Source organism: Lissotriton vulgaris, chromosome 4_1 (assembly GCF_964263255.1).
Source record: "Lissotriton vulgaris chromosome 4_1, aLisVul1.2, whole genome shotgun sequence".
Taxonomy (NCBI): Eukaryota; Metazoa; Chordata; class Amphibia; order Caudata; family Salamandridae; genus Lissotriton; species Lissotriton vulgaris.
The window spans coordinates 38,651,872-38,665,462 of NC_141691.1; the positions used below are offsets into that span (position 1 = coordinate 38,651,872).

General features: G+C 45.5%; 1 protein-coding gene across 2 annotated transcripts in view; it reads right to left on the reverse strand.

The window, feature by feature from the left end:
• The window catches only part of LOC147718301 (uncharacterized), a 228,901-nt gene that overhangs the window by 162,292 nt on the left and 53,018 nt on the right, over window positions 1–13,591 (reverse strand). For both annotated transcript variants that reach the window (XM_086918259.1, XM_086918258.1), the window contains exon 5: window positions 9,595–9,732. In XM_086918259.1, the coding sequence (XP_086774385.1) occupies window positions 9,595–9,732 (138 nt within the window). The remainder of the gene's footprint in view (window positions 1–9,594; window positions 9,733–13,591) is intronic.

Sequence of the window (13,591 nt, forward strand, 5' to 3'; positions counted from 1 at the left end):
GGCTCTCATGGTCACTCCAGAAAGGAGATGACTAGCCCTCAGAGAAGGGAACATGAGGCCAAGATGAGAGAGGCTGAGCTTAGGATCCAGAGGCAAGAATTAGAGGTTGCCCTGGCTAAGGAGAAACTTGCTAGAGCAAGACAGCCTAGAGAGAGTGGGGTAATAGAACCCACTGGTGGCAGCAATATCCACAAGGATAAAGACAGGTCTTTTGATAATAGAAACCTGAGTAAGATTGTGCCCCCCTACAAAGCTGGGGATGACATCCATAAATGGATTACTGCAATGGAGAGAGCCTGCAGAGTACAGCAGATCCCTCAGGAGCAGTGGGCAGCAATCTTGTGGCTCTCCTTTGAAGGTAGAGGCCGAGACAGACTCCTCACAGTTAGTGATGGGGATTCTAGAAACTACCTGGTCCTGAAGAGTGCTCTGATTGATGGGTTAGGCTTAACCACTGAACAGTACAGGTTAATGTTCAGAGATACCCAGAAGACACAGACTCAGGACTGGTCTGAATTTGTTGAGTGTGCCACTAAGGCTCTGGAGGGATGGTTGCTGGGAAGCAAGGTTACAGACTATGAAGGATTGTATAATTTGCTGATGAGAGAACAAATTTTAAATAATTGTCAGAACCAGCAGTTGCATCAACATTTGGTTGACTCAGATTTGACCTCTCCCCAAGAATTGGGAAAGAGGGCAGATAAATGGGTAAGAACCAGAGTTAAGCAAAAGAACCAGAACCAGGGTGGTGACCAGAAGAAAACAGACCAGAAGGGTGGGGAGCAGAAAGCTAAAGACCAGAAGTCTTCAACAGGGCCCCAAACTGAGACAGAGGGTGGGTCCCAAACTTCCAAGAAGAAGAAGAAAGAAGGTCAGAAGAAACCCTGGTGTAAAACTTGTAAAAACACCTCTCACTGGACAAGTGAGTGTAAAAAGGGTGGAGCCCCCAGCACTGCAGCCCCTAAGGCACCTGCACCCACTAGTACAGTTAGCAGTGCTGGTCCTCAAGCCAAGGGTTTAGTGGGAATCACTTTGGGAACTGAAGGAGATTCTGACCTAGTCAGAACTCTTACACAGGCTGTTCTGGTTTGTGAAGGGGACATAGATTTGACCCCTGACATAAGTCCCAGTAACCTGGGCAAATACAGACAGACACCTTTGATTAACAACAAAGTGGCTCAAGCTTACAGGGACACATGTGCCAGTGTCACTATGGTGACACCTAACTTTGTGGACCCTGGACAATACATGCCAGGCGATGATTACCTGGTGACCAATGCCAGCAATGTCACTACTACACATAGTGTGGCACTTGTTAACTTTTCCTGGGGAGGGGTAACTGGCCTAAAGAAAGTTGTGGTTAGTGCTGATCTCCCAGTAGAATGTTTGTTGGGCAATGACCTGGAGAACTCTCTATGGTCAGAAGTTGAGTACAGGACTCATGCAGAGATGTTAGGGATATCATCACATGTCCTTGCTGTGACCAGGTCACAGGCCAAAAAGTGCCTCTCTGAACCTCAGGTCTTGGATCCTGGAACAATGGACCAAGTACCTCCCAAGAAGAAGAACAGGAGGGTTAAGGCTGCGCCTTCCCAACTGCCTACAAGTGAGGATCAGGCTTCACAGGAAACTGATCTTGAGACCCCTGAAGGAACTGTCCCTGAAGAACTTGAACCTGATCAGGTTGAGTTTCTGGGGACAGGGGGACCTTCTAGGGCAGACTTGGGGCAGGCTCAGTTAACCTGTCCTTCTCTTGAACCCCTCAGACAGCAGGCTGCTGCTGAGGCTGCTGGGAATGCTCAAGGTGCCCATAAAGTATATTGGGACGATGGACTCCTTTATTCAGAGGCTAGAGACCCCAAGCCTGGTGCTACCAGGAGGTTGGTTATACCTCTGCAATTTAGGGGCTTCCTACTCACCTTGGCTCATGATATTCCTTTAGCAGGACACCTAGGCCAGAACAAGACTTGGGACAGGCTTGTCCCTCACTTTCACTGGCCTCACATGTCTGAAGACACCAAGGAGTTTTGTCGCTCCTGTGAAACCTGCCAAGCCAGTGGTAAAGCAGGTGGAACAACAAAGGCCCCCCTGATCCCACTACCGGTGGTGGGGGTTCCCTTTGAAAGAGTGGGGATTGATATTGTTGGACCAATGGATCCCCCTACAGCATCTGGGCACAGATTCATACTGGTGGTAGTGGATCATGCCACCAGGTACCCAGAGGCAATTCCCCTTAGGACCACCACAGCTCCTGTTGTGGCCAGGGCCCTACTTGGAGTTTTCTCCAGAGTGGGGTTTCCTAAGGAGGTAATATCAGATAGAGGTACCAACTTCATGTCTGGATATTTGACAGCTATGTGGAAGGAATGTGGTGTAAACTACAAGTTCACCACTCCTTATCACCCACAATGCAATGGGCTTGTTGAGAGATTTAACAAGACCCTAAAGGGCATGATTAAAGGATTACCTGAAAAGCTCAGGCGAAGATGGGACATCCTTCTGCCCTGCCTTTTGTTCGCTTACAGAGAGGTCCCTCAAAAGGGGGTTGGCTTCAGCCCCTTTGAATTGTTGTTTGGGCACCCTGTAAGAGGACCCCTGTGTCTTGTGAAGGAAGGATGGGAGTTACCTCTCAAAAAGCCTAAACAGGACATAGTGGACTATGTACTTGGTCTCCGCTCCAGGATGGCAGAGTACATGGAAAAGGCATCCAAAAACCTTGAGGCTAGCCAAGAATTACAAAAAGCTTGGCATGACCAAAAGGCTGTCCTTGTTGAATTTCAGCCTGGACAGAAGGTATGGGTGTTGGAGCCAGTGGCCCCAGCAGCACTCCAAGACAAATGGTCTGGACCCCATACAATTCTGGAAAAGAAGGGAGAGGTTACCTACTTGGTGGACCTAGGAACTCCCAGGAGCCCCCACAGGGTGCTCCATGTGAACAGATTGAAGGCATATGTCAGCAGGGCAGACATGGGCTTGCTCATGGCTACAGATGAGGGACAGGAGGAAGAGAGTGACCCTCTCCCAGACCTGCTCACTCAGAACCCTGAGGATGGCTCAGTTGATGGTGTGGCCTTAGGTGGCAGCCTCACTGAACATCAGCAACATGACTGCAGACAAGTTCTACAGGCATACAGGCATATGTTCTCCTTGACCCCCAGTCAGACTAACTGGTGTACCCATGTGGTGGACACTGGTGACAGTCTTCCTGTAAAGAGCAAGATTTACAGGCAACCTGACCACGTCAGGGACTGTATAAAGACTGAGGTGCAAAAGATGCTGGAATTAGGTGTCATTGAGCCTTCAGAGAGCCCCTGGGCTAGCCCAGTGGTTCTGGTCCCCAAACCTCACACCAAAGATGGCAAGAGAGAGATGAGGTTCTGTGTGGATTACAGAGGACTCAATGCTGTCACCAGGACAGATGCACACCCTATTCCAAGGGCAGATGAGCTCATTGACAAGTTGGCTTCTGCCAAATATTTGAGCACATTTGACTTAACAGCTGGCTACTGGCAAATCAGGTTAGCTGAGGAGTCTAAAGCCAAGACAGCATTTTCTACCCCTAGTGGGCATTATCAGTTTGTGGTGATGCCCTTTGGTTTGAAAAATGCACCTGCCACCTTCCAAAGGTTGGTGAACCAAGTCCTCACTGGGTTGGATGACTTTTGTGCAGCTTATCTGGACGATATTGCTGTCTTTAGCTCCACCTGGGAGGATCACCTGATCCACCTGAAGGAAGTGCTTGAGGCTCTGCAGAAGGCAGGCCTCACTATCAAGGCAACAAAGTGCCAGATAGGGCAGAGCAAGGTTGTATACCTGGGCCACCTTGTAGGTGGAGGCCAAGTTCAACCACTGGAGAGTAAGATCCAGACCATCAAGGACTGGTCCCCTCCAACTACCCAGACTCAGGTCAGAGCTTTCTTGGGCCTGACTGGGTACTACAGGAAGTTTGTTAAGAACTATGGGTCCATTGTGACTCCTCTTAATGATCTGACATCCAAGAAGATGCCCAAAAAGGTTCAGTGGACAGAAATCTGTCAAAAGGCATTTGATGACCTGAAGAAGGCCATGTGCTCTGCACCTATCCTGAAGAGTCCTGACTACTCAAGAGAGTTCATTGTCCAAACAGATGCTTCTGAGTTGGGAGTGGGAGCAGTGCTTTCACAGCTTAATGTAGATGGCCAGGACCAGCCCATTGCTTTCATTAGCAGAAGGCTGACCCCCAGAGAGAAACGTTGGTCAGCTATAGAGAGGGAGGCCTTTGCTGTGGTGTGGGCCCTGAAGAAGTTGAGACCATACTTATTTGGCACTCACTTCAAGATTCAGACCGACCATAAGCCCCTCCTATGGCTTAATCAGATGAAGGGTGAAAACCCCAAACTACTCAGGTGGTCCATTTCCATACAGGGGATGGACTTTACAGTGGAGCACCGCCCAGGGACTGACCATGGCAACGCAGATGGTCTCTCCAGGTACTTCCACTTAGAACATGAAGACACAACTGGTCAAGGTTAGTCTAATGTCCCTGCGTTTGGGGGGGGGTTATGTAGGAGAGTAGGGTCTGCTATCCTATGGTCACCCCAAATTTTTGCTTTTTGCTTCACTGGTTTCTGACTTAATGTGGCTGTGGGCCTGCTAATCAGACCCACAGCCTGCTGTTCTCTCTCTAAATTACTGCCAATGCACTCTAGGTGCATTACGAATTGGAACTGGTTCACCTTATGAGCCCCTGTAATAGTGCACCCTAGGTGCCCAGGGCATAGGTGTATCCAAGGCCTACCAGGGGCTGCAGCACGTATTGTGCCACCCCTGGCCTGGCCTCCATAATTGACACAACTGGCTGATCACTCAGCTGGGGTAAGTCGGTGTAACCACCTCTTACTTAGGTACAGTATGTCTGTGCCTAACCCTAAACTGGGCACATATGTTCCTATCAGCCACTCCTATGGAAGGCCTCATCAATCCTGGAGGCAGAGTGCTTGGAAATATGTGAGATGGTGCTCTAGCATGAGCTGAGCCTGTCTGCAGCGGTCGGGAACAACTCCCTAAGCTGTTCCGGGATATTGCCATACCATATACTCTTAAGTGCATTATAATCCTCGCGGTTAAATGCTATCTTTGGTTTGGCTTTATCAAAACATGTCGAGTAAGGTGTCATACGAATTGGAATACTATCCCCTCGCCAATTCTGGAGACGGGGATAGCATTCCACCCTTCTAGAGGGACACGACATGTGTGTAGCCTTAACCCCGGTTAAAGTTAAACAGAGCCTCAGCTTCACAAAATGGACGCTGCCACCACAGACACAAGTCTGGCCTCCTGCTGCTGACCGAAACTCGGCAGATGGTGGCCTGGACAAAGGGTTTCCTGCCTTGGGAGGTGCGAGCACCACCCCAGACAGGATTTTGTGTATTGGGTAGGACAGGGCTGAATAGAATCAGACATGCCCGGGGCACACAAGGTGTCCCCGTGCATAGGCCAGCCCAAACCGGTTCTGGGGCCTTCCAGCCCCAGTCCTGGCGCGGAGCTGGACAAAGGAAAGGGGGTGTAACCGCCCCCCTTCCTGGTTCCTCCCAGAGGAGGGACCTAGTAGGTGATCCACCCCCTAGATTGGAATAAGAGGGGGAGCAGTGCCATTGCACAGCAGATCATCCCGAAATCAACTTAAAACTAAGAAGAAGACTGGACTTCGACATTCTGCTGCACAGAAGACTGAAGAAGAATCTCCCTTGTGGCCAAGGAGTGACCACCCTGTGAACACAGGCACCAACCAGCAACTCGACGTCTGCTTTGCCGCCGCCTCCCGCCGGAGCCCGAGCCCAGAGCCCGACAAGAACCAGATTCCCAGACCTCTCAGAGCCCGATCCACAGTCCCTGCAAAGAAGGGACCCGTGGAGGCACCGAGTGACGTGGGACCGGACCTCTTGGAAGACACTTGTAAAGCTGACTGCGCAGCTTCTGAGGCATCCTCGACGTTGTGCTTTGGGGACTGAGAACCCCCACCACCGAGCAGCCCTTGCACCGAAGATCAGCCCCCCAGCATCTCCACGATCTGCGTGGGGCCCTTTTGCACTGTGCCACTCGACGCGCCATCCCGGCCACTAGCCACGCGGCCAGCGGCCATCTTGGCGACGAACCCGAAGATTTAAACAGCAGGTCTGGTTGCTCCAGACCTACCCAAGCTCCTGTGAAAAGGAGCACCCGCTCTGACCTTGCTGGTCTGAGTGAACAGCATCTTTCGACTTCTGCGTGGCTTGCATTTGCCAAGGCCTGTTTGCTCCGATCAGGTCGCCGACATCGCCAACAGCGAGAAGCCTACGTGGGACAGCTCGTGACCGACTCCTGGACGTCCTCGACCCCGGGTATCCACGTGGCTGCAGAAAGAAGCTACCCGACAACGCCTGTTTGCACCCGACATCGCCTGGTTCCAATCTGGTTCCACGGTAGTCACTGGCTAGTGACTTTGAACACTGTCCCCTCTGCTTTCAGGTCTTCAACTCTTCAGATCCACCCTTGGATCCACCGGAACTCTTCTCATCGAGCCGCCTGCAGCATCTTCAGCTCCAAGCACCATCGACCAGCGTGACGAAACCCGACACATCTTCGACCCTGTGCACCCGCTTCCTGTGGGTGAGGTAACTCAGCTCCGCCGGTGCTCCTGCACTGGTACACATCCCAAGGGCCTGTGTTTTAAGTTTCAGCTCCGTAGGTCACTCGGAAGGTTCCTAACTTTCTAACTTTGTGCTTTTTACGCACCATAGACTTTGTATTGAGAAGTGCGTGCACTTTGGACACTGCACCCGAGTCCCGTGGGCCTTTCCCGACTTAGCTAACTCCAGTCTCGAATAGCTCCAGCGATTCCCAAGGCCCTAGGCCTCTTCACTTTCCTCCTGGTATCTCTTATACCACTTATTTAGTATATGGTTTAGGTGGCCCCTAGGGCTCATCCATATTGTGCAACTTTTGTGTATTTTAAACTGTCTTGTGATTTAACGCTTGTGCTTCTGTGCTCATAAAGAGTCCAGGGGATTTTATAGTTAATAAATCAATATATATTTTCAATATATATCTGTGTGGTGTCCCTTTCATTTGGTATTCAAGGGGGTTGTATATGGTATAACAGCTGGCTTCACATGCCTTTCAGAGTTTAGCCTAAGACTGCTTTGTCCACGTTACCACTAGGATAACTGGTCTACAAGGTTGAATTACAACCATCATCATAAGGGTTGCTTGGCATGGTACAAAGTGATCACTAGAACTAGTGAGCATTATATACCAGGCCAACTTCTCACAGAGGGATACTACCATACATGTCAACACGGCTATAACAGCATTCGACGTAGCAGAGACAGAAGCCACCCCACTCGGTATGATTTTACATGACGCCGAAAAAGCTTTTGACCGGGTGGGGTGGGACTTTCTCTCGTGCGTAATTTCCAAACTAGGGTTTGGGGGTCAATTTATGAGAAGTATCCAAGCACTGTATGACAAACCAACTGCTTTCACCAGCTATGGGGGGCTGGCATCTTCAGATTTTTTGATTCAACGAGGAACTCGTCAGGGCTGCCCTCTTTCACCTCTTTTATTTGCACTTTCTTTGGAGCCTTTTTTATTTGCCCTTCAATCTCAAACTCAAATTAAACCTTTTAAATCAGGATTCCAAGAACTAAAAATAACAGCATATGCTGACGACATAGCGGTTTATACAGAAGATGTCGTTACGGCTCAAAAAGGAATAATATTAGAGGCAGAGAAATATGGTAAGGTAGCGGGTTATAAATTAAATTTACAAAAAACACAAATAATAGTCAATTATACCCTACCCGCGATAGTACCGAAGATATGCAAAATAGCCACTTACCTTGGGGTCAGAATAACAGCTAAATTACAAGATATTAATAAAATAAACTATGACGAACTATTTAAGTCCACCAGCGTATTACTAAAAAAATGGCACAGACTACCTTTAAATATAATTGGCAGAATCAACTTAATAAAAATGAAGGAATTGCCCAAGTATGTATATTTATTCCGATCTATACCATTAGCGCTAAGCAACCAGTTTTTTAAGAAACTTGATGGAATATTTAGCAGCTTCATTTGGGGGTACAAAAAACCAAGAAGATCATTACACCTTATGAAAAATGATACGCACGAAGGAGGGCTTAACTTTCCTGATTTTAAATTATATTTTTGGTCCGCTTACGCTCTTTACTTAACGAAGGAAGGGCTTTATTTTTTCATCATTTTATGTTGAAATCTGACTCAAATCTGCTTTTATTTAGAACTAATGACCCTAATTATTACAAAAGGGTTACATTTAAGACAGCTAGAGATATAACAAAGATATGGCGCAATATTCTTTCATTTTGTAAAACCAATTTTTTTCATTCAAAACTACCGCTATGGGGTAACCCGGGTCTTCCAAATATATTCAACAATAACATTACTCGCGGATGGTCCAGATTAGGCATCACTACTCTAGGGGATCTATACAACACACAAGGCTTTTTGGACTTTAATACTCTTAAATTACTATATAGTATACCCGAAAACATGAGATTCAAACACCTACAGATACATAACTATCTGATCAATAAAAAGCACATTTTGGAGGTTTCTGAATGCGACATTTGGACCTGCTTACACTCATTAAAAAACAAATCTGTTATAAGTGAAGCGTATAGACTCCTTAACGTCTTTAAATCTAATGATTGCAGCAAGCTTGCTGATAAATGGAGTAGAATACTGGGATCAAATATAACCACCAAACAGATAAAAAGCTCCTTTACGAATATTAATAAACGAGTACGGTCATCTGGCCTAAGACTTCAACAATTTAGAACAACATGTATGTTATATTACACCCCCGAAAGAATTTCTAAATGGTCCTCTAATAACATCTATAGCGATCATACTAAATGCCCCAAATGCTCTACCGAAGCAGCTGATTTGGTACATATGCTGTTCTCATGTCCGAGTCTCAAGACTTTTTGGTGTGACGTTGAAAAAGTTTTGAATATGAAACAGATCCAGATACTTAGGCTTACGGCCACATCGGTCTTACTAGACATTTATCCAGTTCCATCCCCACATGCTGCTTTGATAACAATACTAATATCATGTGCCAAATTAATTTTGGCAAGAGCTTGGATCAGCTCAGAAATACCAAAGTTTTGGGATTGGTGGGTACTGGTAACTGAAATACACTCAATGGAACTAGCCTTAGCAAACATCAGGGGCATAAGAGCAATGAAAAAGCATGAAAAAAATTGGGGAACTTTTATTGAACATTGATGTTATACTTTAGAAAGACTTCGATATTTGTCATTTGTTAAATATTATAGCTTGCGAGACCGCTAAAGAGAAATTGATCTTACTCCACTTTTTATGCCTTTCTTCTTATCTTTTTCTTTTCTTTCTTCTTTTCTTTTTCTTTTTTTTCTGGATTGACTTGGCTTTGTATATATTTTGTATGATAATTTTTATATATGTATTGTGTTTAATATACTTTTTTTTCGTTTGTTGTCTTCGTCAGCCTGTTAACAAAAAAACAATAAAAAAAAAAAAGAAAGGACATCAACTACTTTGTATTACCTCCTTGGCAGGCAGGAAAGTAGTCTGAGCAGCAGTCATGGAATGCTTTATAGCAGGCTTCGTCACAGTAGCAGTTTACTCGATGGCAGGAGTCATCTCTTCCTGGGCAACATAGCAGGGGCGCGGCTCCACAGCTCCCTTTGTACAGAGTAAAAAAAAGAGCATGCATTCAGGCAATCCATTTTTGAAGACATATTTCAGAATAAATAAAATCAAGAATATCTGGTTAATAACTCATTAATTACATCTAAGCAGGTCCACACACAGGCATATACACCCAGAAAATAGATAAAAATGTTTGTAGTTCAGGAAACTCCTAGGGTATGCTTTAATAGGCGGACTTTAGTAGTTTTCAGGGTACCATTTTGGCCAATTCAAGTTGACTTGTTTATTTGCTATCCCTATTAGTGTTTAAAATGTCTCGCTATGATCTGTTTCAATCTATGGGTTTGTGATGTCAACATTTTGCAAGTAGGCTTGTTTTCTGAATTGTAGATGTCTAATTGTGAATTCATCTTTACATTTTTGTATCATTAAAAATTTGTAACACAAACAAACTCTCCCGATTTTGAGTTCAGAATTTAGGTGAGGCACTTGTAGTATCCTTTAATATTGCTTTATGTTATATTAGATCTTCCTTGCAGACACTAATATTTGTATAGCCTGCATCCAACAGCCACCCATTCACACATGATGACGTGAATTTGAACAAGTCAAATGCCATTGACTACTCAACATACTCTTTGGTTCCTAACATATTCTCCATTCATTTTGTTCTCAGCGTCCAAGTTATTTATCCATTTTAAGGTGTTTCACCTTTTCGGCTATTTATTGCACTTTACCATGCACCTTCCTTGCACCGTTCACCTTTACACAAGCACTTCTGTATGCACTATTTTCTTGATTACACCTGCATATAATGTAATAGTGCTGATATAACTAATACATTTGGCATTTAAAGATTTCAATACAGACTGTAATTTTTCAAAAAACTATATTTGCTTCCCCGTTTCTGTTCTGTCATAATTGATTTTTCACCTTACTAAATTGTCATGAAGTACTATCACTTTTGTTTGTTACTAGCTTACTGAAAGTGGCATTTTCACAATTCTGACATGAATTCGGAATTCGCCATTAAGGATGATTTTAAATTGCATGTAACTTCAGCATTAACATGACATTCTTACCTGCTTCCAAACAAATGTAGACACTTATTGAATGTAATAAGGTAACCCAATGTTATCTGGTGGGCAAGATAGGCCTTGCTGCATTGAAAAACAAATGTGTGAGTTTTTCACTACCATGATATGTAAAACTTAGACCCACATATACTAACTTTTTAAATACAATGCACACTGCCCTATTGGCCTTTAGGGCCTACCGAGTGATAATGTATATGTTTTAAAAAAGAAGGTTTAGGCCTAGCAAAAGTTTTATTTGATAGCTCAAACTGGCAGTTTAAAACTGTGCCACTGGCTACAGTAGCATGTCGAGCAAATGTTTAGTGAGTTGCGCAATGAGTGCTGCAGGCCCACAAGAGGCATTTATTTTATAGGCCCAGCGTCCATGTAGTACTATTTTACTAGAGAGTTACAAGTAAATTAAATGTACTAATAGTGTAAGTCCGTTATCATAGGTGAAGTACACCGAGTCCTAAAAACAATAAAAACTAATTCAGAAAACAATAGGGGTGAAAGCAATATGTTTGCTGGTGACTCTGCAGGGAGGGCCAAATCCAACATAAACCTAATTGTAACCTCACATTACACTTTTTTTTGCAGTGAACCCCTGTGTTTTTGATCATATTCAATGTGATGAACTGGTACAGTAACTTCTCGCTGATGTCTATGTTAGGATTTGGGCAACCTCTATGTTCTCCATGTGGGACAATCGTCATTATTCATATGCTCAACCTGTGGCCAATCCCACTGCTGTTGAAGGCCTTTGGCGATGCACAGCAGGAGGGTTGGCTGCAGGGCCTGGCCTCTGATCTCAACACCACGAGTGGCCAAACATGTGTGCCGTCTATTACCAGACCAATCTTATTTTCTTCTTTGTCACCGCAGTACCAGCACTGATATAATGGCACCTCACTGAGGTAGTACTGGCTACAGGTACTATAGTTTTGGGGTTGGCCACAGCGTCTGACATCCAGGAAGGCCCTGCTCCCAATCCCCTACATGCACCCAACACCCCATGGGTGCACAACATTACACCCAACCCACTGTGGGTGTTCATGACCCTCCCCTCGTAGACAGCCATCAGCTCTGTGCGGTGATGTATTGGTTCTGCTGCCAACCAACTGTAGGGGGCTAACTTCCATAGCGCACAGCCTACAGCCTGCACAGTAGTAGTTGGCTGCAGGGTCAGACCACAACAGCCTGAGGGATTCTGAACTCCCTCACTGAGCACAGCCTCTGGCCTCTGGCTAGGCTCTGCACCCATCAATCCACAGGCTTTCCACTCCCCATCTAGTTTGTGATGTTGGGGGTCATACAGAACTAACAAGAAGTATTGGCTTCTGATAAAGCAGAAGAACCTAGATGTAGAGAAAGTGAAATGTCACAGATTTAATCAGTCAGTGCCCATGGTACAAGAATTCATGTCACTTGAATCACTGGATGACATGATGCTAGGTGAAGAATAAGTGGTCTTATAGTTACATTGAGAAACAGGATACCAGGGAGACTGAGTGGTGGAATCTAACAAAAGATTGCGCCTTACCAGACTAGCGGTGTAGTCTTATGGATGGAAGGCACTGGGCCATATCTTAGTTAGTGGCAAATTAGCCTAACGCAAGATAGTACTTTAATGGATTGTGCAGAATGCTAGAATAATGGAAAAGCACTATATTCTTCTCTCTGTGCAAATATGGCTGAGCATGAGGGAGTTGGCTGTCATTCAAATCAAGGGTTTGGGGAAATTGGATTTAGTTTAGTGTCTAGGTAGAATAATCCCAGCAATGGCATCCATACCTGGGAAAATATGCTATTCAAGGTGGCAACACTAGGCAGATCCCCTCAAAATAGCATCATTATTTTATGGCCCTAGAAATTACTGGGGAATGCTAAGTTAAAGATACGTGCTCGCTTGAGCTACAGGTATGTGGCCAGAAAGAACCACAGCACAGAAGCGGCACTCATGGCTGCCACCAATGACAGAAGAACCATCCTAGACTAAGGAAAAACAGCTGCCCTCATCCTGCACAACCTCTAAGTAGCATTTAACACAGTTTTCCACAAAACACTCATCAGAAGACTCCGTGAGCTTGGCATCCAAGGACTGATGCTCAAATGGATCTGCCCTTCCTCATGGGAAGAACCCAAAAAGTCAGACTGCCATCTTTCACATCGAAGGCCAAGAACTTAATATGCGGAATCTCCCAGGGATCATCAGCCCAACCCTGTTCAGTGTATACAAGGCCCGCTCCCATCAGATTTCAAGGTTGCACTATCATCTCCTTTGCAGACAACACCTAACCCATCCTTTTGCTAACAGATGAGACACCCACTACCAGAACCAACTTCACCAACTGCATAACCTCAGTAGCAGAATGGAAGTATTATTATTATTATTTGGAATCTTATATAGCGCGTGGTTACCCTCGGGCATCCCAGCGCTCGTTCATAACTCAGAGGAATGGAGCTGAGAAAAGACACCATTAAGCGGGAAATAGGTGGGTCTTAAGCAACTTTCGGAACCGAATAATACCGGTCTCTGTCCGTAAATTCAAGGGCAACGCATTCCATAACTTGGCCACATTCACCGAGAATCTTCTCCCACCTGTCCGGGCTCTTTTTACTCTGGCCACTTGTACCAGGGATTTGTGGTCAGAGCGAAGTGCTCTAGTAGCCTTATAAGGGAGCACCATATTATGCAGGATGGTAGGGCCTTTCCCTCTCAGGATTTTATGAGCCGTACAGAGAGATTTAAATTGTATCCTCTCCCGTAAACCAAATGCTTGAAGCTCAACTCCAACAAAACAGAACTATGCCTG